Here is a 22761-nt window from a genome sequence, read left to right as displayed (position 1 = left end):
GGGTTCTGTTGCATCTCTTTCAGAAAAAATACCTAAGTCAGAGCTTTTGGAAAGACTGTAGGGATGCAGCAAAGCCAGTGGCAGACTTTTCACGGACCACTTTGGTCACAAACAAGACCAAGTATGCTTCAATACACTTGCAACAAGGAAATAAAGCTATTTCCACCTTCACCCTGATGTGAAAGAGCTAAGCTGCTCAAGAGGATACATTGGTTAAAAAAAAAAAAAAAAAAGTTTAATATATACTCAGTAATAATATAGTTCCTCATTCATCTGGGAATGGTCTCCCTGTGTGCCCTGGGTAGATAAACAGCTAACTTTCTAGTTTTGAGAAACCATGCCAGCAGCGTCTGTAGGAAGATGAAGGAGACCCTGCAGAAGAACCTGCAAAACTGGAAATATGTACAGTATTCAGTGTCTGTGTGGGACTCTGGTTGGGAAGCCCTAGGAGCAGTATGAAGTGTTAGCCCCTCCTCTTCACTGCAGGCAGAAGAGATGCCATGCACCTCTTTAGCACTCCTTGGTGTGCTTTCTATTGTACAGAGAGTTTCTTTTCCTATTCCTCCTGCTTTAGCCACAGAAAAGAGCTACAGGAGACAAAAAAGCCCACATTAGAATTCACAGTAACAAAGCTCCATATTAACAGTACATATCCACAGTGATTTTAATAGCACAGCTTCAGAATCTTACAATGCTGGACCTGACAGTAATTTCTTTATTAGCTACATATATAAATTATACCTGGATTTTCTTTTCTTTTTTTAAGAATAAAAAAGGTACCGTGCATTCTATCCTCCAAAGTCAGAATCACAAGGGAAAAGATGATAACCATTTGAAAGCTGCATAGATTATACAAATAGATCGTTTTCACGTAACATGAAGTGGCGAGTCATTAAAAAATAAGACTTCTTCTAAACTGTTCAAATGATTGTCACTATCAAATGTACCAACAGAAGTTGCCTTCAAAGCCCTTGGAAACTGGTACGTCCTCCATCATTTCACTCCCATTCTCATAAACAGAGTTTCTCAGAAACATTTAATGCTCAGGAAACTCCGTGGTGCTTTTTCTGTTTTGTTTAGGGGTTGTAAGCCATTACAGTCTATTTTTTCTTTGCTTTTTCCTCTCTGGTGTGCTGCAAACGCTCCTCTGTTTGCCACAGTGGGCAGTCCCTCCCCCTTTTTTTGCCACATCACTTTCAGGCACAACACCCAGATTTTGTCCTTTTGGCCGGTTTGTAGTCAGTAATGTCTACAGTCTGCGATGGCCCCTCAGCTTTCTGCCGTACGATTATTGGTACGACCATGTCAAACACAGTTTCAAAGAGGTAGTCCACCTTATATCCTGTTTTCGCACTGGTCTCAAAGCACATTTTCTCAGCTGCTGGAACATCCTTCTCATCCAGCATTTTGTATTTCAGTATCTTCTTGTAGAGCGCAATCGCATCCTCCACGCGGACTTGTTTCCGCACCTTTGAGCTGCAGCCGGCAACGGCCTTCTCAGGTCTGTTTTCATCAGGTGGCGAAGCACAGTCATCGCTGAGGTCCACTTTATTCCCAACGATAGCAAAGATGCAGTCAGCACTGGCGCTGTCTGTCAGTGCCAGGAACCTGTCCTCCAGCTCCGCCAGGCTCTGCAGGCTGTTCACGTCATACGTCAGGATGACGGCAGCTGCTCCTCTGCAGTACATCGATCCCAAGCCATGAAACTGTTCCCGGCCTGAAAAAGGTTTAAATGTTAGTGTGCAGAAAGCTGCATTACTAACAGAGTTTAAAAGTTTCCGAAAATTCAAGCCAATTCCACATGATGGTAAGTTTTTTTTTTTCCTTAAGAGCGCAACAGTGCCACAGAGCAGCTCAGCAAAATGCACGCTGATTCAGGGCACAGAATCTGAAGATGAGCAACCATGCAAGAGTGGAAAAGCAAATACAATTGCAAGAAGAAAAAAAAAAAAACAGAATTGAACCATTAGTTTATGCCCCATGAATGACCACCCTGCTCACATCCACATATGTCCCATTTCACCTATCTAGTCATTATAAACACAAAATAAGTTCTATTGTGCTGAATTCTGCTAGAATTCATAACTAAACTTGATACATGCTTTCTAAGTACATTCAGTTCAAAAAACTTGGATCAAAGCTAGCAATTCACTTCTCAGATTTTGAAAGTTGGCGGCAGCCTCGGCTGCAGCAATGATGAGATAGCAGAGTTTAGGCTCTTGCAGTGTTGTTTAATATCTCCATCAGTGACCCATATAAAGGGACAGAGCATACTCAGCACGTTTGCAGATGATAAAAAAATCAGGAGGCATGGCTGAATGGCAGCACAGCTTTCTGGTGTGTCAGCAAGACCTGGACACGGGGCCTCCATTTACAGGAAGTCTGGAAATTGTTTGGTTACTTTTTTTTTTTTTTTCTGCAGGAAGCTACTGATTACTGAGAGCAACAGCATCGCAAAATCATTGCAAGTGACTGCTGAATGGGAAAGGTAGAAATTCATGCTGAAAAACACAGGCCAGCGTACATTAGGAAAACATAAAGAGTCATAAAGATGCTAAAGATACTCAGAAATACAAAAACAGTTGTGTGAATAAAAACAGTGGGATCTTTCAGGCTGGTGAATGACTGAAAAAGAGTATAAATGGATGTCCGTAGATTCATGTGTAGTCTCCATTCCTTTCTCGTAGCATAAAAGAAATGAGGATCTCCCATCAAAAAAGCATGCACGCAGTTAAAATACTTTAAAATACTTCCTTACATGGTGAATAATAGGAAATAACTGTCACACGACATTTCAGCGGTCAAAAGTTCAATGAACGGCCTTCAGGAAAGCATTAGGCAAAGTTTATGGAGAACTGCATCTGGGCAATTTTGTGTAACTTCTGATTTGTTTTCCTCCAGCAAAAAGAAATTCTTTAATCAGAAAAGTGGAAACAAGAAAAGAGGGCAAAAAGGAAAAGAGATGCTCTTGCTTGGTAAGGGTGAGGAAGATAGGGGTGTAGCAGAGATCACTGCTCCCACTTTTCGCTCTAATGCCATGTCCACATCTGTGCGTAGTGTGCAGTCGCACTACAGCTGTCTTTAGAAGCCTGCCATTTTTCAGCAGAAGTTTGTGCCATGACCTACTTAGTTTTCCCTAAAATCCCGATTATACTGTGGTCTGGAAGCCACAATGGAACATATATTCTCCCTATTCTCCCACTTGAATCGCTTAAGCTATAAAATCCAGCCCCCAAAATCATTTGCTGCAGCAACTGAACAGCAGAACAATCCTACTGCTTGTTTTATAGAATTTGTATGCTAATCTAATCTTGCACAGCATAATACAAACTATGACACAATTACACTTTAACTACAGACTGACTGTTTCTACAACTAACGTATTGTTGAAAAGGAGGGAAAAAAGCAAAAGGAAGAATTTGCTTTGCATAAGGGATTAATTATATCAGAGGAATTATGGGCAGTCTTTCTCACTCACCCACACAGCACTATCCACATAAACATGCAGAAAAATGCATAACTCGCTTCTGCTGCAGTCTCCTTGTACACATCACTTGTAGCACTTAGGCTGGAACACCCCTATAGGCAGAATGTCCCCAGAACTGCCCAAAGCACTTAAATTACTGCCTCAGCTATTCCTCAAGGTGCCAGTCAATATAATAAAAGCCAAAATAGCATCAGACCTTAACATGAAATATCTTAATGCACAGTCACAGAATTGTCGGAATTAGAACGGACCTTTGGGAATCATGAAGTCCAAATCCCCTACTGAAGCAGTCAGCCACCCCTTTCCTAGGGTCAGTTATTTCTTGGTCTGGAACCAATGGGTCTCACTCCAACAAGGTGTCTTTTTACACAGTCTCCTCACCTAAACAGTAAACACTGACTCCAAGAATTAAGCAATTTCACTACTGCAGAAAAAGAAAAGCAAAAGAAAAGAGAGGCAGAACTATATAAAATGATTTACAGTCAGAAGAATTGCAGTACAACCAAATCAACCACAAAGGAATACTAGGGAAGATTTTAAAGCCAAGCAACTAAAATTAATTTCCATTTTTCATTTTCACATTTTGCCTTATTTATATCAGTTTAACAACCCCGATGGGCATATAATTATCCGCAGTGCCATTTGTATTTCAGAGGCTCTTCCAGCAATTATGTGTGGTAGAGGCATCACACCCCCAGAGCAGTGCAGCCAAGGAGCTCAAAATCCAGACTCAGTAACACAAAGTTCATAAGGATCCTGTGGGAGAAAGAAGAGAAAAGCAGATCTTGAAAGAGGCGGGGCTGAGAAATGAGCAAGGCTCAATTTAAAGACTGCTTGAGCAAAGGTGGATGCCCAAGCTTGGTCAGCCAGCCTCCCGCAGCACCCTGCCTGCTGTTCCTTGGGTGAGAGCCCAAGCAGTCTCTGAAGTGCTGCTGATGTTTGGGAGGGCAGAAGATATCCTCCAGACAGATCTGAACCCGTTTCTCACCTACTACCTCTTCAAAGGTTTAAACTTCACCTCCTAAAGCAATGCAACTTCCCACACATAGTTCCAAGAAATCCTCCACTGGAAGAACGAGTTCTAAATCTCTCAGTATTGAGCACAGAGAAGAATGCAAAGCAGCCTTTCCCTCTTGAGGGAATAAAACAACACAAATACGAAACAGCTAAAAAAAAGGTCTTCCAGAAAGCACTGAAAAACAGTGATGATGTTATTCTGATGTCAAAGTCTGAAAGGAGGCTGAGTTCTGAAGTGGAAAGGTAGAAGCACATGAGTACTATACTTAAAATTAACAAGAGTGCACAATTGTCACGACAGTTTTGGAGAGAGTCCATAGGACCAGATCTCTTTCAAGGCTTTTCACTGTTGTTTAAGCAGGATTATAATCCAAGTAGAAGTCAAGAGGAAATAACACAAACATACAGTATCTGCTACACTTTCTCTTTTGATTTCTAATTCTTTTTTCAAGGAGGGTGTGAATCCGAGCACGTACAAAGTGAGAAAGGAATTGTGCCCTAAGGAGATGGCCAAGATAGGAAAAAAAGAAGAAAAAAGAGAAAATATGATACCCACAAGACAGCTCAGAGAACAGCACCAGAAAGAAGTGAGGATTCAGCTGCAGTGAGAGGGAGGTCCAAAGGGTGAGGCTGATGCCACTGAGTTGCTTCAGCAGGACCATCCGTGTGATCACAAGTCTAGACAAAGAAGATCCTTCCCAAGAAACAAGTTTCCTTCTGTTTGCAGATAGAGCAATAAAGTTAGGACCCTTTACATGACATTAGGGGAAACTGAGATCTGTGTTTGTGCATGTACACCAAGCTACGTGCAGACTATCAGAAAACAAGCAATAATGTCCTTGAAGGTTTCAGGAAAATTCCCCTACCCACAAATGACCTGGACTGCAGAGTTCTAACACTGATGAAGTCCTTCAGTATTGAACAAGAAGTGAAATTTATTCCTTCTAGGCAGCTTTATCATCTCTCCCTTAAAGTCAGGATCCTTATTAAGATGAACTGGACTGTGCTTGTGGTTACCTGGGGATAAAAGTAAAGCTCTCCATCACAAAGGATTAACATGGAGGACATAAGCAGGAATTAGTGGAAACAAATAAGTCTGAAAACACCAGATAGCTCAATTTTTACATACCCAGAAGCTGTCCGAATACATGACTTCCAAATCCATTTGAAATGCCAACATTTGGGTTTGCTCCCAGACAAAATTCCCTACAGAATAAAAGTCTTTGGGGAAGAAAAAAAACAAAGCAGAACAAAAACATGATGCCACTGAACACTGAGTAACCAGAACATTCATTTAAGCTCCGCCTTCACCTAGCAGAATACATTCACAGTGTTATATTATAGAACATAATTGTGTACGTGGAAGCTTCAGAACACAACAGACCTCAAGCTCTACTGAAAATCAAGACACATTTATTTTGTTAGCTCTCATTGCTCAGAAATTAATTAATGTTTGAGGTGTGAACTGCGTCCTACTTCAGGAGCTACTATTTAAGTTATTAAGTTATGGATATCTTGGCCAAAAAAGAACATAATTTAAACATTGGAAAGTACAGATCTTAATACCCAAAGGGTTTCACTTTCATCTTGTAAAGTAGAAAGAGTTACGCAGGGAAGAAGAAAATAACAGCTGCGTTGGTTATGTGCACAAAGAACAAAGGAAAATAATTCAATAATTCTGAAGAAAACTCACCAAAACCAAACAGCCAAGGAAGAGATCTCAATGTAGTACATGACTGGGAAAAGCCTACTGCATCTCCAAATGTATCTTATTCTAATTGCTACGTCAAGTATCTGTCTCATATTAAAGAAAGACTTAAAAGGGCAAAAAGAGTCACCCTCATCCCATAAATCTCCACATGGACTGGATACAATGATCCTTATTGGACCCTTCCAACCTGAGATATTCTATGATTCTATGCTCCATGTTTTTGACTTAAAGGACAAACACGTCAAATTCTGATGGAGTCTGAGGTTCCAAATATCCTGCAAACATCCCCACTCTATAAAAACAAATCATTTTAGGCCTGTAAAGCTACCTTTCTGCACAGCAGCCATTGACTGCTGTGTGAATTCTAGTTTGCAACTACCAGAAAAAAAAAAACACCTTCACTTTCTGCAAGAGCAGAAAGGCACCATTATCGGTGTCTGGCCTTTACTAAGCTCTTTTCACACTTTAATGACTTAGAACATGAGGTCCAGCATTAGAAAGTCAGCACATGAGGCTTTACAGCCACAGTCACCCTGAGGCATTCAGAGATGGCAAGTTAAGAATGTTCAAGGTGTGATTGCATCTAAGCAACAGCTCAGAGTTGGGCTCCCTCCCTGTAACCTGGGGCTTATTAGTTGATCTGCTGCAAGAGAGAAGGCTGAACAGTCCTGAGTGCACCTTGCCCTCGCATCAAGAATCAGCACGGCAGCTTGGAGATGCTGCCAAGGAAAGGCTCTGGTTGCAGTGGGAAGGATTTGTGCAGCCCCTTTGGAGCTTACAGGTGTAGTGTTTCTTAACTCGGCATCATGGACACACCAAAAATAATTCTTACCGGCTGACTATATTCAAAAGAACTGTTAGGAAAATGAATGGTAAGTTTTGGTTCCCTATTTGCCTGTTCTTTGCAGGTTCAAGAAAAAGAAAATTGCAACCATTCCTCTGTGCTTCAGAGACGCCCATGCTCAGCTGAAATACTGATGAACTCACTCATGAATTCTTACATTAAAAAGTGTATGAAAATGATAGGTGTACAACTGCATTCTGTTTTTCTCTTATTTACATTACACTGTCATTATTCTGCAGAGAGGTTAGGATCAGTTAAGACGTATTGACTGCTTCCATCTATTACTAACAAGGGCACAGAACAATTGAATAAGTGTTATTTATTGCTACAGTAACGGTAACCAAAATGATTTCAAGGGATGGAACACCCCTCCTATGAGGACAAGCTGAGAGAGCTGGTGCCGTTCAGTACATCCTCTAACTGAAGAATATTAATTCATCTAATGGAAAACAGCTATAACCTGATTTCTTTGCCTACTTCTTCCTTCTCTTTAAATATAATAGCTAAACCAAAAATAACTGGTACACCATAAATAAGTTCTGCTGCATGGGTTTCAGAAGACATGGTCAAATATGAAACAGGTAAAAGATTTTGCCCTAAAATTGTAGCCATGTCACCTACCTTCTAAAATAGGAACCTTCTCTTAAGAGGATTAATAATTTTCTAATTTTAGCACTTCTTATATTCCTTTAGAAATTCAAGTTTATTCCCAGCCTTTTAAACAGGAAAGTCACCTTACAAGCAAGCTAAAACAAACAGTAGCAGCAACTGTAATTAATTTGTTTCTGTTCTTACAGTTTCCATCAGGAAAAACTGCTCATAACTGTATTTTGGCTTTGTTTCCTTTTTTACTACATGCACATAGAGTGATAATAGCACAGCCCCCCCCATGACAGCCCTCACTAGCTAGGGAACTGTCACCAGCCTTCTCGTCTTTCTGAGAACTGCACTTCCTCCTCATGACTAGAATGCCCCAGCCGGTCAAGCAGTTTGAACTGCTTAATGGCTATTAAAGCATCAATTTGATTAGCATTTCAGAAGTGGCACAATTCACATAGAACAATTCTTCCAAAGAAGTTCACTTAAATGGGCCTTTTACTGTTAGGGCAAATAGCGCAGTGGAAAGTTACTCAAGAACCACGTCCGCATAGCGCACTCTGAGTCACATGCCAAGGGCCCTAAGGAGCCAGTTAATGATCTACTGAGTTTTAAAGATCATCTGAGTTTGGGCTGAGGATGACTTCTTGTTACGACAAAAGAGCACTCACAAAAATCCATTTAATGAAAATATCAAAAAAGAAAAGAAACGGTAACTTTTGCTAGAGGGTTATTTTTATTTACTAGCCCCCGAGGTTATCTCTCCTGGATACTCACTAGCAGAAGCTCCAAAATGAATGCCTCGTCACAACAATTTTTCTGTTATGCTAAAGAAATGACTCAAAAGACATGAGCTTAACTCACAGCAAGCCTTTGAAGAATCCACATCTGAAAGCAATGGGTAAAAGTCTGCTTTGGGTTGTTGCTAAGTCTTCTGGATTTTTCTGTTTCGGTTTGCTTGCTTTCTGTCTATGTTTTTTTGTTTTGTTTTGGGTTGGGTTTTTTTTTTTTTTTTTTTTTTTGACAGTTAACAGTGTGACAGTTTGGAAGAAATGTGATTTTAAGTAAAAGCTTCGTAATCTAAAGGCAGCTAAACTAAAAGCGGGTGCCTAGCTGCTAACATCTGTGCAGCTCAATCCACTATTATATCCCTCGGAGCACACCAAGTCACAGAAGTATTAAAAGAGCTGATCAAATCCTCTCATCCACACCTCAGATATAATAAACATCACTCAGTCACCTTCTCAATTCTTGTACTAGTCATATCACTCAGTTTCAGCCTGGAACTGTTCCACTTCAGCCTTGAGAATTTTCACTCTGTAACTGGCAATGAAGACTTCCATTTACTGGTTCCCAAAGACAGACCTGTTGTACACGTTTATAGGAAGGAGGAGATGGAGCTAACAAAGGAGAGAGGAACGAAAAGGATTCACAGAGTAAAGTCAGAGATAAGCAACTGTAATCCTCATTTGAGTCTCCTGCATAACAATGATGATAGATTTTCACTTAGCCCTCACCCTGTGATGGAGGAAGAATTTGTATTTCATAAACCAGCCAGAGAAGTTAATATCCCACAAATTAATCTGCTATATTTCAGCTTTCAGGCTGAATTTCTATGAGAAATTCAGGAAATACCCTCTCCCAAAAAAAAAAAAAAAAAAAAAAAAAAAAGTACCTTCCTGTATTACTCTTCAACCAAGACCACAGAACAGCATCACTAAGGCTATGTAGTCACTTGAATCCTTCACAGCTTTCATTGCCCTCTACACTTTATAAACTTCTCAGAACAGTTCTTGGGCTCCAGGACACCACAAAATATCAAAGGCTCAGTTGGCCATCTGTTGCCAGGTCAGTGGACCTTGTAACAAACACATACTGTTGCCTGAACAAAATCTAGCTTGGCAATCAGTCTACCTTCATGTGCAGCCATATGCATTTGTTTAGACTGCCTATTTTGTACAGAGGCTTACAAGTTGAGTGCCTTTGGATTAAGTGCACACTTGGATATCGAATCAGAAATGCCTTCACCAGCCAAAGGGACTGCACAGCTCTTACAAAAAGAAGGATAAACACTATCAGAGAAGATCTCTATTCAGTAAAAGATTTAGACCAGGAATTAACTTAAACCTTTCTAGGGCACAACGGAATCTCTTCTGTTGCATACACACAAAATTATTTTTCTTGCTGGTGAGAGTAAATGAAAACTTAGCTTTCTATTAATATAGCTAAGTCCAAGCTTCTGATCTCACAAGAACTTCAATTTCAAAAGCAAAGTCGCCACAGACAGATCAATTTTACATATGCTTTCTATCCAAAGACTTACGTTTAAATCACGTGTTACTATAGCACAAAACATTACATAGAAGAACGTTCTTTACCATGGTATCTAGCATGCTTTTTGCCAAAAATAACTTTGGGTAGCCTTGCAAAATAAGCCCTATTTGCAGTAAAAAATCCCACTGACACTGCTGCAAGTAACTTTTTCATTTAGCTAGACAAAACTTACTTTTTACCTCAAGCCCCTCATTTGATTTAATTCTTTTGATCTGTATTTAGCTTTAAAATGAAAGAAAGAACTGCAGAAACACTGAGCAGCTCATGTATTTTTAGCTGTCTGGAAGTAAAGTGCCTTGTAAATGAAAAATAGAATTGGCCTTGCCCTGTTGGCCCAGCAAACATATCTTGACTGTATCTGCAACACAGACAAGAAAAAAAAAAAGTCCCTGGTATTTCTCTATTTCCCTACAAAAATGGGAGGAAGTCTTCAGAGGAAGACTTTTCAGCTTAACATGGAAATCTGGCAAAAGAAAGGAGGCAATGCCAGATTTTTTGCAACAATATCATTGCAGTCAAAAGGGAATACCAACTCCAGCTGAAATCTAACATCAGCACCACCCTGCTGAAACTGTGGTAGAGCACTTGAGAATGAAAATTATGAAGCTGCTGTGCAGCTAAACTGAAACATGACGAAGAGAGCAAGGTTGAAGCTAGAAATTTGACTTCGAGTAAGTGAACTGTAAGCACCAATGTAATATTCCTTTATGTTTAAAAGACGATTTATAATTGCTACTTCAAAAAAAAAAGAAAAGGACTGGTTATTTGGCAGATGACCTTCTTAAGGAAAGGCTTGATTAAAAGCAAACCATCAGGAGGAAAACAAAAACAAAAACCCACACACAGCACACTTAGGATTTACTTTGGAAGAGCTCTGTGGGAAGCAATAGCATAGACTCCTTAACTGCTTCACAGTCAGCTATTGCTTAGTGAAGGAAACAAGGCCAGTGAGGGGGGTGTGGAACCACCCCAGCCATGCAAGACTCAGCCCTGGGTTGTGCAAGAAGCCCTTCCCCCTTAATACCCTCTGAAGCACCACTCTGTCACCTCAAAGAAACGTCACTCCTGCAGAAAAGCAATTCATTTGCCACAGGACTAACTCCAAAAGCAGCTTGTTTTCCTTTCCAGTACCAGAAAACTGATCCTTTTTCCCCTATGACTCCTTCCCGCAGAGGAAGTCACTACAAATAATCCCACCTCTATGTGCAGAGTTTGGTACTGACTCCTTATCTGCAGACAGAAGATCTTCAGAATCCACAATCCCTCTCGGTGTTTGCTCTCCAAAAGGAGAGCTGGTCCTTAGCTCAGGCAGGAATGGAAGGCTGGGTTTGTTTCAGCACAGCTCAGGGCCCCAGAGGTCACTCCACACACGTTGGGTATTTCATATTGCTCAACAAGGAGCAAGTCAACTCAGCTTGCAATTCACTCAAGCAAACATTGATACAGGTGTGATATTTAAAACAAAAAACAGAGATGGGTGGGGTTAATTGAGATCACCCTCCCTAAATTACACCAAAAAGCCCTCTGAACCCCTGTAAAGTTCTCTGGGAAGACAGTTAGCAAGTGAGCGTCTGCCTGTTCCCTCACAGATGGGAAATGCTTCCTATTTTTCTTCATTTTTATTCCTGTTTTAAGTTTACTTAGGTCATTCAGCCTCCTCACTAGATATTTTGCTTTCGCCTTAGTTCTTTTTACAACCTGCTTTTTAATCTTCTAAATTCCCCTCAAAGTTCTTTGATTGTTGTTTTGGGGTTTTTTTTTGGAGAGCAATTACATACACACCAAGTCACTACAATATGATACATCATACCATTGTTTGAGTGAGGAAATACCATAAACTTAACAAACATCTTAATTAAGGACAGCATGGCTTTGTTTGGGACAGACACTGGCACCCTGCAGCATTTGGAAAGGGATGCTTTTGCCCTGAATACATTGGCTGTTCCTTTTGGAGATGAAATTACTTACTAAATCTTACCTGGATAGTACCTGTATGAGGTACTAATACCTCAAGCATTACTTCCATAAACCTTTTATCCTACCTATACATTTCCAAATTCATGGGGATTAGGTAACAAAGGAAGAAGAGGGCTAAAATATTTCCAAATGAACAAGCTTTTAGAATCAAACAGTGCAAGACAGCAGCTGAATTCCAGTAGTTACCACTGTTCGCCACTGGGGGAAAAAAAAAAATATATATATATATATATATATAAATGAGATATATATATATATATTAATGAGATATATATATATATATCTCATTAAAATTCTGAAAAAAAATTGAGATCAGGATTCATTTAAAAAATCTCATTTGGGGGCTGCCATTTCTTTTTGTCAGAGGTGACCCTCTGCACCACATGTTATAACACTGAGAAATAATTCCTGCATGCATAATGATTAAGACAATCGTCTGAGCCACATGAGGAAGCCATGCTTATCAGATCAACAGCAGGCACCCAAAGATGGTCTGCTCCAGCACATACTTGATATTACCTCTTATTTCAGGTGAAATTAAATCCTGCTGTACTAGATAACTGTATATTAGCTCCTGGTTTCTGACACTCAGATTGATTTTATTTACTGTTTCAGTGGTTGACAACCCTGCCCATGGTAGGAGGATGGAACCAGACGATCTTGGAGGTCTTTTCCAATCTAAGCCATTCTATGATTCTACAATTTTTTAAGCCAGCCTTTGCTAGCAATTTGAAAAACACTAAAGCCTTGCTAGATGGGTAGAAGTAGAATGAAAGATACAGATTATGGAAAGCAAATAAAAATCAACTTTTTTATCATATTAGTAACAAGGGACATGAACCTAGTCTCACTCAATAGTCACATTTTTAATTATTTGTTCCAATATCAATTCATTTATAGGCAGATTCTCAACAAAGACCATACACAACTCATTCATGCAGAATGTATCCTCAAGAAAACTACAACTGCTCCTACCCATCACAATCACAACCAGCTTAAGTTCAGCTGCAGTCTTTCTCACCGGCTGTTCTCTGGATAGCTGCTGCTCGTCAGAAACAGAAATCCCACTGACCCAAAAGCCTGTCCTCAGCAAGCATTAAAAACAGGACTGTACCAGACAGCTGCCTCCTGGCTCCCATGGGAGAGGCTGACCACATTCAGATAACCTTTATCACAGGCCTCAGGGCTTCTGCTCTCAGAACACATGCTGGCAAAGATGAAGATGTGGCTTTGCATTTCCAGCATTTCTTCCTGCCAGTTCCACTTCAGGCTTCTCAGCCTGCATTCTTAGCAGCATATTTAATACTCACTGTGTGAAGACATTAGTTAAAGAAACAAAAAGTGTAAAACAGACACAGTAAAAATTGATTTTGCCTCATTAATCTTACCCAACCTGGCACAATGGGAGTAACACTAACACTAAAAACTTTTTTTTCCACTTTAAAGAAGATGAGGCAGCATCTGTAGGTCAAGGAGAGAAGGCAACATCTGGTCCACTGCCACTGGACTTCCAATGTTTAATAGAAACCAAGAAATTGAGCAGAGTGACATGGGAATGGCATCCATTGCTTAAAGTGGAAAGGAGATAAGGAGAACAATAGGAGCATGATACATACAGCTATCTGCTGTGGGAGGGAAAGCTGACGGCCTATGGAAGCCTGATAGAATGCTCGTTCCTCCTCATAAAAATAACAAGTAATTATATGGAGGTATTCAAGGCCAGGTTGGATGGGGCCCTGGGCAGCCTGGTCTAGTATTACATGGGGAGGTTGGTGGCCATGCATGTGGCAGGGGGTTGGAGATTCATGATCCTTGAGGTCCCTTCCAACCCTGGCCATTCTGTGATTCTGTGATATGGGCAGGGGCCAGAGAGGAGTGAGCAGTCCAAAGTGTTTTCAGTATCACTAAAGATTTATTTATTTATCTATTTTAGTAAGCAACAGCCTGTAACAGCTTCTCAGAGAGGATTTAAAAAAAAAAAAAAAAAAAAAAAGAAAAAAGCCTCATTTTACCAGTTATTTTTTAAAATGTGTCCCACTTGCAGTGACCCAAGAGATTTAACGATCCCTTTTACAAAGCTTAGAAGGTGATGACTCAACTGTGTAGAGCTCTCTTTGCTTGTTTTGTGGTTGTTTTTACCACTATAGATTCTGTCACGTCTCAGTTGTTTTTGTATTTTAATTTTTTTTAAAGAACCAAAATGTTTGCTTTCTTTGAGAGCAAAAGGCAGCAGAAGAAATGGAACCAAATAACAAACTAAAAACCCTGCAGTATAACCAAAAACCCTCTTTCTTTCTAGCTTGTAACACGATTTGTACACGCAGATGACAGACATCACTTTGAAGAACAGAAAGTGAACTTTGAGAACTTCCACAGCATAAAGTGTCGCAAGGTGCAGCCAGACAGGGAAGTCGGGCAGCCCAAACCCCTGGGGACACGGGAGGAGAGCTCCATGAAGGTCAATTCAACAAGGGCACAACACCAGGTGTGCACGTTTTTACATTGCTGTCGTTCAGTGGACTGAGAACGTGACCGTAAGCAGGTATCCAGAGTTGGTTGTTTCCATGTAATGGAATTAATACACGTTTTAGACATTTCTTTGCTTTTAAAGGCTGTTTCGATGCATGTAACTTTTTCTTCATGAGGTGCATTACACTTCATTTACCTTGCCTCTCCTAACAAGCTTTTACTTTGAGATGTCTACTTAACATTTTTACAGGAACAACATTTGCCTGAAAGCCTAAGTCATCCTTTGCTTTACAAATATAATTAAGAGAAGAATAAAATCTCAAATATTTAAACATCTACAGATGAATAATTTATATGACTGAAAGTTCTTAGGCAGTCATCAGCTGCAAATGGTAAAACAAATATGTCCTTGCTATTTCAGCAGTACTGAAAACCATTCCTTTTAAAACAAAGTACACAAGAGCAGCTGGATGGCTGGAAAACACCTTTTCTCTGTGTTTTTGCATTTAAGTATAAAAAATGTGGTTAGGAATACTAAATCATATAATGAACTACAGAAAGAAATGCCATTAGATCAGCTGAGGACAGGAGAGGCTGAGAGAACAGGGAGAAGTATTTATACCAGATACTTAATTGTTACTGAACAAAATTATTCCAATCTGAAACTCATTAACCTGCAGACCAGATAAAAAGAAAAATGGTATTCTCTATACTTGAGGATATGATGAGTTTTTTTCATGATAGAAAAAAAGAAGAATTTGAAAGAGCTGAAATGGTGGGGAGAAGAGGGATCTCACTGCTAACAAACAGAAAGAACCTGAAAGCACAGAAGCCTTAATTCACAAGAAGACAGTTCTTACTGTAATCTCTTTTAGTATTGAAAGTTATGAACAATTCTCCCAGAATCCTGCACATGAAATTCCCACCATGTTACAAACTAGTTTGAGATGTATTTTTGCTCTGAAGAACTTAGAATCATAGAATCACCAAGACTGGAAAAGACCCACAGGATCACCCAGACCAAACCAGTCCAACTTGCAGAAAAGAAAAAGCTCAAATAGACATTTTGTCTTTTTGCATTATATACATAAAACAGTATTACACTGGAGCTCAGAGAGGTGTCTATGCTGTCAGTAGAGTCCTTCCACAACTAGCTCCTGGATGGCCCATGCAGAGCCCATTTCAACTCTAGTCTGTTTCCTAAGAGATGGGACAGATACAGCTGAATATTCATTCACATCTAATGATCTATCTCCCCTTAAAAAGAATATTAAGAAGTTCTTTCCTGGATTAGTTTTTTTCCATACCAAAATAGCTTAGTAACATTAGAAAAATCTGGTATATGCTTATTGAGTTGGCTGTCCTAAGAGATACTATCCTCAATCTCCTGTGCTGAAGCCTGACAATTTATTTGCATTGACAGTTTGGTCAAATTTAGAGGGGAACCCTCTAACCCTTTGACCACCTCTGCTCTCAGCACTACCCCTCAGGTGAACTAAGTTTAATCACCAATTTCAAGTCTCATTTTCTGGAACCCTACATCTGCATGTGAAGTTACACAGTGTAACACAAGCAAAGCAGAGAAAGTAATTTATCACAAGTTTGACACCTAATGATCTAATCTCAGGATGTTCTACACAATGTTCCCCGGAAGAAGTCTAATCAGTCAGACTTGGGAGACAAAAATGACTTTATTCCATAATTTCTAACAGCTCCAGAAGTATCCACCACAAACTCAGTAACTCGGTACAGAGACGCAAACAAAGGTTTCTTGTCTAGATGTTTTGCAACACTACAGCATGACCCAGACAAGGAATGACCAAGTTCACCTTCAGTTCAGCAGTGAAAGAATGCCACAGGAAAAATCTCCTGGAAGCTCACATGGCTACAGGCTTCAACGCAAGACCAAACAACTGTCGTGCACCAGACAACTGAATTATGGTATGTCACTGTGAAGTGTGAAGTGAAAATACACAAATTAGTTCAACTACCAGGAGCAGCTCGGCCAAAGCAGTGTGGAACTGACTGAGAGTCTCCCTAGCTTTGAGGTTTGTGCACCATAACGTGTACCTAAGCATAGGTGAATCAAGACGACCACTCAACATACACAAACACTCAAATTGGAAAGCTACACAACTAACAGCTCATTGCCTATCCTGTACCATGCTCAAAGTAATTGGAAAGCTCTGAACTAACAAGTTGCCTACCCACTATTTTGAGCACCCACTGCCTCCTTCCTTCTGAAGGAAAGAACAGAAGCCTACACAGTCAATGGACGATGACACAATCCAGACTGTCCAAGTTCAGGCACCTAAACATGCAATACTAATTTTAAATAAATATTTGTTTTTCATTTTGGTGCCTGGTACCTCGGAAATAATAAGAACCATACAAATGATGCACGTTCACCTGTATGTTACAACAAACTACAGTTTATCCAGCTGAAGAGAGAATAATGCAAGCAGAAAAAAAAGCATCCCATAATGTTTCATCCCCGTGTCCTTCCTTCCACTCTAAAATTGTTGAAAGAGGCAGCTCAGGTATGCAGATGACCGATATTAAGCTCAAAATGAAGAGTGTAATAGGGCATTAGTAATTTGCTTTATTGCACAGAATACCTATTTAAGCCTTTGTACATACCCAACTAGCAGACAAATTTACTGAAGCAAATAATTCAGTTTGTGGCCATCCTTCCAAAATTTTCTCCAGTTTCTCCCACCGTACTTCTGATTCACCAGGAACATGTATTTCCATACATGTGCAATTTCACTTCCATTGCCTGACTAGCCATTACTCTCTTACACCACTTTCACAGATTTTGTCGGTATTGTTATGAAGCAGACAGTCATTACTTAAAGTAACATTTCAGCTATCAAGTCAGTTTTGACAGAGATGTTTGGAAAATGCACTTCTTGCTTCATTAAGCAGGGAAGGAAGGATGCAATGCCAGAGACACAAGCTCTTCATTATGAAGATTCTCGTATTGCTCCAACCTGGGATCTGGGGCTTTAAAACATGGGCTTGTACAAACTCATACATAACATAAAGCCAAGAAACAAAATTTTCACATAAAAACAAGAACACAGGCCATGCACCACAGACTGGACATAAATACATAGTTGTTCTCTAACACTCAGGCCTCACTTCAGCACAAGTTAGAAAAAATAGATAACATCTTTTGTTACAGAAGTCGAGATGGTACCAAGGACTCCAACACTGCAAACCTCAGCTATGGCTTGATGAATGAGCAATGTCATGGCATAACACCATACAGCTTTAGCCAGGAACAAAGTGTATCAGTATCATGTTACTGATAGGATTTGAAGAGTCTTCTTGAACCATAAAGTCATCTCCCACTTTGGCTAGACCAGTGGAGTCACATTGCCTGCTATTATTAAATACCACATGCAAAGCATGGATTTAATGTGGGAGCCTGAATACAGCAGCTACCACAGAGGTTCATACACGACATTCATCTTGGCCTGAATCAAACACAATAAACAAAACAAATGGTTTACCCTCCTCAACGACTTGCCACTCAAGAGTCTGTTCTAAAAAGAAACACTAGAAGCAAAATTCCTTCTTCAATAAAGTGAGATAGCCATATCTGAGTAAACAAAATGTGCAAATTTTATCTCCCATTTCATGATGTTTTTGTTTTTTCCCCCCGCAGTTCCTTGTGACAAGGCATTTCTAAATTTTTACTAAATGCCTTAGTGCAATGTTTCACAACAACAGAACTATGCTTCTATGGATGTCCTAAAAGCTAAGCCTTTATTCCGGCTTCTGAACCTGTTTCGTAAGTTCTAGATATAGAGCAGTACTCCTCACTAAAAGACCCGTGATGCTCAAGATATTTTTTGAGGTGCTGTCTTCTAAATCCTTCCAAACAACCTCCTCCAACATACCTCATCGCATATTGATCAAGATCCAATCTCAACTGCTACTCTATCACCCTACCCCCCGCACAGCAAGGCCTTTCTCCTGCCTCAGGGTCATCTCAGGCTTTGATAAACCACCTCATCTGTAGTTTCTTCTCTCCCACTATAGCCCTCCATCTCCAAAAGTGAGAAACAGCAGAACATTCAACAGAGTGGCTACTATCAATCTTCTTCCCTGTAAAGAAAAGACATGTTTTAATTCTACTGTTTTGTTTCATCATGACAGAGGACCACGTTTCCTTCTTACCTACAATTTTCAAGTTGTTCACACCAAGTAAATCTAGCCTCTGGAGCAGAAGTGAGACCAAACTATCTGGGCTAACCCTGTACTCCAAATGAGTGAGTCATATGCCAACCTACGTTCCTCCTAAGAACTTCATCAGTCACCTGCTCCCTGGGAGAAAAACGTGCAGAAGGAAGCATACGGCTACACAGAAAGAAAAGCCAAAGTCAAGAGGCACAAAGACTGAGCAAGGGAGGAACTAGACCACTACAGTTCAACTCCACCTCTCTGATAGCTGAATACTGACAGAAGAAAAGTCAAATCAATTCTCCCATTCAGACAGCTAGATTAAGATGAGAGGAGGAAAATAAATGAGGCTTGCTTTTCCAGTTAACCTTTATGTTTCCTCATTATCACGCTGCATGACTCTGCTGGTAAATTCAAAAGGCAACTTCTGTCTTAAAACACAATCATTTCAATCACAAAGTGAGTTTTATGGCATACTTGTGATTAAATTACTGGTCTGCTGCTTCGTTCCACGGGACTAGAACAGGAGACGCTGATCACTAACAGTTAAGAAACCTTGCCTCCAGGACCATCGCTAATATATCCGATGAACAAGCGTAAAGTTAATGAGACTGAAAACTAACATACACACAAGTTCTTTTTGAAATATTAAGGCATCAGAAAATACACCTAAAAATCCCAAACACTCCCATAAATTGTTATTCCTACAGTCCATGCACTTTTAAAAGTGAAGCAAGGCTGAGACCAGCAGAACTTCAGGATGCGTTTGCAGTACCAGAGATAAAAGGCTACATACTAGCTCAGTGCTGCACGCCTCTGATGCCCAGCAGGAAGTTTTGGGTTACTACACAACTGCTGTCAGCACTGTCTAGAAGTTGTTATTGCTATATATAAACATATATACATACACATACATACACACGCACATCCTTGGACATCCTTGAGTCTCCAACCTCCGGTTGTTTCGCAGGAGGAAGTTATTCTGGCTGATGTTGTTGCTGACGTTTCTTGGTTATGAAAATTATTTTTTCAGTCATGCCACTAGGAAAGTCTCAAAGCATACACTTGTGTGCCTCAGTGACAAGGTCTGTATCTAGCAGAATTGTCCTCTAAAACGCACCAAAGATTCACAGTTACTCTGTTTTTTGTTTGGTTGGTTTTCGTATAGTTTAAGCACATAGTTTTGTTTGGTTTGGCTTTCTAAATTCCTTTGAATTAACTGACTCAAACAAAACATAATTTGTAGCATCTGCTCCAAGAAAACAACAGCAGCCACACTGGGTCAGACACAAGGCCATCTAGCCAAACCTCCGACAATGGAGAAAACAGCCAAGAGCGGGTGGCTAGAAAGAGTGTCAAGAACAAAGCAAATAACACCTCTCTCAGGTATTTTTCCACGTACAGCTTGTTTGCCTCCTTGAGTTGGATGCAATATCCAAATGACTTTTCCTAATCATCAGATTGGAAAACTGGAAATGTCAAATTACTTGCTGCTAGAATTTACATTAAAAAAATAAAATAAAATCAAGTCTGACAACTTCTGCACGCCCATTTTACAAGGCTTGAGGATAAGAATATGAAAGATTTAGATTAGACTAAGAAGCTGATCTTTCCAGGATAAGGTGGGTGTGAACATAGAGCCAGGAGAAGACTCCCACCTAGAATAGCTCATTTGCTTTTCAGACTTAACTTGGCAGAACATGCACATTTCCATGGCTTACTGAGCAGTAACAATACTGCAACATACACTCTAAACCTTTTAGCCTACAGTTTTAATCATTTCTGGAAAAAATGAGAGATATTTCTGAATAATAAATCAAGAAGTAATGCAAGATCAACAGTGATGAGTATAACTGATACATATTTTAAACAATTCAGATCAGCACTTGAACTGTTGTAGTACTAATATCCACATACACTTAACCCACAATCTATCACCTTTACTGTGGATAAACTCGTCTATCACTCAAGCGGTCTTTTCCAACCTCAATGATTCTATGATTCTATTTTATGAAGTCCAATACTGTTAAAAAAAGAAAAAACATTATATTGTATCAATGTTTACCCCGTTATAGCCAAATGCCTAATCCATGTCAGAATAACAACCGTCCAAACAGAACATAAAATACAGATGACTTCCACGGAGGTAAGGGGGCTCAAAATAACATTATTTGGTTTTCTTTTCTCTTATCAAAAGACAACCATGACATTCACATACAGAATACAACACAGAGTATAAAAATTAGACCATGCACTCACAGAATAACAAAGGTTGGAAAAGACCTCCAAGATCCTCCAGTCCAACTGCCCACCTACCACCAATATTTCCCCAATAAACCATGTCCCTTAGTACAAGAAACAAAGTATATCCAAGTACAGTTAACCTTGTATGACTGCATTTCGCTGGAGCACAGAGTTAATGCAGCAGTTACAGCCAAGCACCCCCTCATTTCCTAGTCCTAATGTTCTCAACTGCTCTGTGTACAAGTAAGAGTAAAGGACTGCTAGGGCACTGCAGGGTTAAGACAGACATCTGGCGTTGGCACTCCGTATTCAAGAAGATAAGAAAGGTGCAAATGTTGAACTGTAATTCTGTCATATTGTGGTGCTAAAGCATTTCTAATCTTTGATCTTTTATTTCTAGAACTTCCACCCTTCTGCAGGAGCACAAGTCAACAGTGAGACCACCCAAGAGACAGCACCTTTGGGAGGTGAGGGAGAGGACACCAAGCTCAACACTAATCCCCAACCAGAGAGGAGAGCGGGACCACGCATGATGGTGCTCCCAGTGCTGGATGTTTTTCAACTGGCTCTGCCTATGCGGATTCAGAAGTCCTGCTGAGGATAGGGAAACAGCAGGAGCTCTCAGGATGGGGCGTGAGGGAACCCAGACCACCAGTAAGTGACCATCTCTGACCTAGCACTCCAAGGTGGGAGCCACCTGGGTGCTTCATCTGGCTGGCTAAGATGCAGCTCTAGGGCTCCTCCAGGTTCCTGTTTCAGCCTCAGTTATGTTATATAGTAATACATTGCAATTATAGACGTGAGATAAACATAAAAATAAAAAGATCAGCAAAGGGAAATCCTCTTGGTGAGACAGGTCTCAGGTAGAACTACTGATGTGTTTTCATCACAGTAATAGATTAAGAAATGCAAAAAGTAAAGCCAAAGTAGCCAGATCTCCTACGCATCTCCTCCTCGCCCTCCAAGAAGTCTCCACGCAACTCTTCAGCAGTTTCGCTCCCCCCTCTTCCTCCTTCTCAATTCCTGGCACAGGAAAAGCCATGTTGGACTAGATTGTGACACGAAGTGACACAGCGAGAGAACTTCGCTCCTCGGCGTCCCGAAAGGCACACGGAACACGGCGGGGCTGCAGAACGCATCACTTGGCGCTGAGGAATCGTCCCGGGCGGGCAGCGGGGCTCAGCCCCTGCCCCTGCAGCCTCGCCAAGCCTTGGTCTCGCACGAGAGAAAGCCCGACCCGCCCACACAGCCCCTCGGCCCACCTGCCGTGTCCCAGATGGAGATGTTGTACGGCCCCCACTGCTTCAGGTAGAAAGCGCCGCCGACCGTGCTGACGGTGTCCTGGAAGCGCCGCTCCATGTAGCGGTGCAGCAGCGAAGTCTTACCCACGTTCATGTCCCCCAGCAGCACCACCTTCCCGTCCGGCTTCTTCATCGCGCCGCCGGGCCCCGGAAGCGGCGGGACGAAGGCGGCCCCGCCGCGGGCAGCACCAACTCGGCGCTCCTCCGGAGCCGCCGCCTCGATCCGGCCCCACTGCGCGGCCGCCCCCGCTGCTCCTCCCACTCCCCCCGGCCCGGCCCGGCCCGGCCCCGCTCCTCCCCTCCCCCGGCCGGCGCCAGGGGGAGGGACCCGGGCGGGAGCTGCGTGGCCCTGGGCCTCAGGCTCGGCGCGGCAGGGGGGTCGCGTCGTCCCGCAGGCTTTCGGCCGGGTGCCGTAAGTCAGCCCCGCTCCAGCCCGGGGGCACAGCTGCAGCTACCGCATCCCCACAGAGCCAGCCGGCCCCTCCTGAACCGGCCCTCCTCCTGCCGGCAGCTCGGGAAAACTTCCTGACGGGACGTGGTGGGGCTGGGGGAGCGGGGAGGGGAAGCAGCTGTCAGAGTAGGTAGCAGA

General features: G+C 41.4%; 1 protein-coding gene across 2 annotated transcripts; it reads right to left on the bottom strand.

Moving 5' to 3' along the window:
* Positions 1-639: 639 nt before the first annotated feature.
* On the bottom strand, positions 640-22365 carry RAB20 (RAB20, member RAS oncogene family). Of its 2 annotated transcripts, none has more exons than XM_042868349.1 (2): positions 22134-22365; positions 640-1717 (listed from the first exon to the last, which is right to left on the bottom strand). In XM_042868349.1, the coding sequence occupies exons 1-2, from the start codon at positions 22303-22305 to the stop codon at positions 1197-1199; spliced, it is 693 nt and encodes a 230-aa protein (XP_042724283.1). In that variant the 5' UTR covers positions 22306-22365; the 3' UTR covers positions 640-1196. The 2 variants fall into 2 exon arrangements, with proteins under 2 accessions (XP_042724283.1, XP_042724284.1); XM_042868350.1 differs by lacking the exon at positions 22134-22365 and adding an exon at positions 5634-5986.
* Positions 22366-22761: the final 396 nt, after the last annotated feature.

Source organism: Lagopus leucura, unplaced genomic scaffold (genome assembly GCF_019238085.1).
Source record: "Lagopus leucura isolate 7727_CA_CO unplaced genomic scaffold, USGS_WTPT01 Super-Scaffold_100001, whole genome shotgun sequence".
NCBI lineage: Eukaryota > Metazoa > Chordata > Aves > Galliformes > Phasianidae > Lagopus > Lagopus leucura.
Note: the sequence above shows the minus strand (reverse complement) of the source record. Positions and strands in the feature narration are given on the sequence as shown.

Coding starts and splice junctions, on each gene's coding strand:
- RAB20 (XM_042868349.1), bottom strand. CDS start 22,305: ATGAAGAAGCCGGACGGGAAGGTGGTGCTGCTGGGGGACATGAACGTG. Junction 1,718..22,133: donor CTCCATCTGGGACACGGCAG/GTGGGCCGAGGG, acceptor AACCTTTTTCAG/GCCGGGAACAGTTTCATGGC.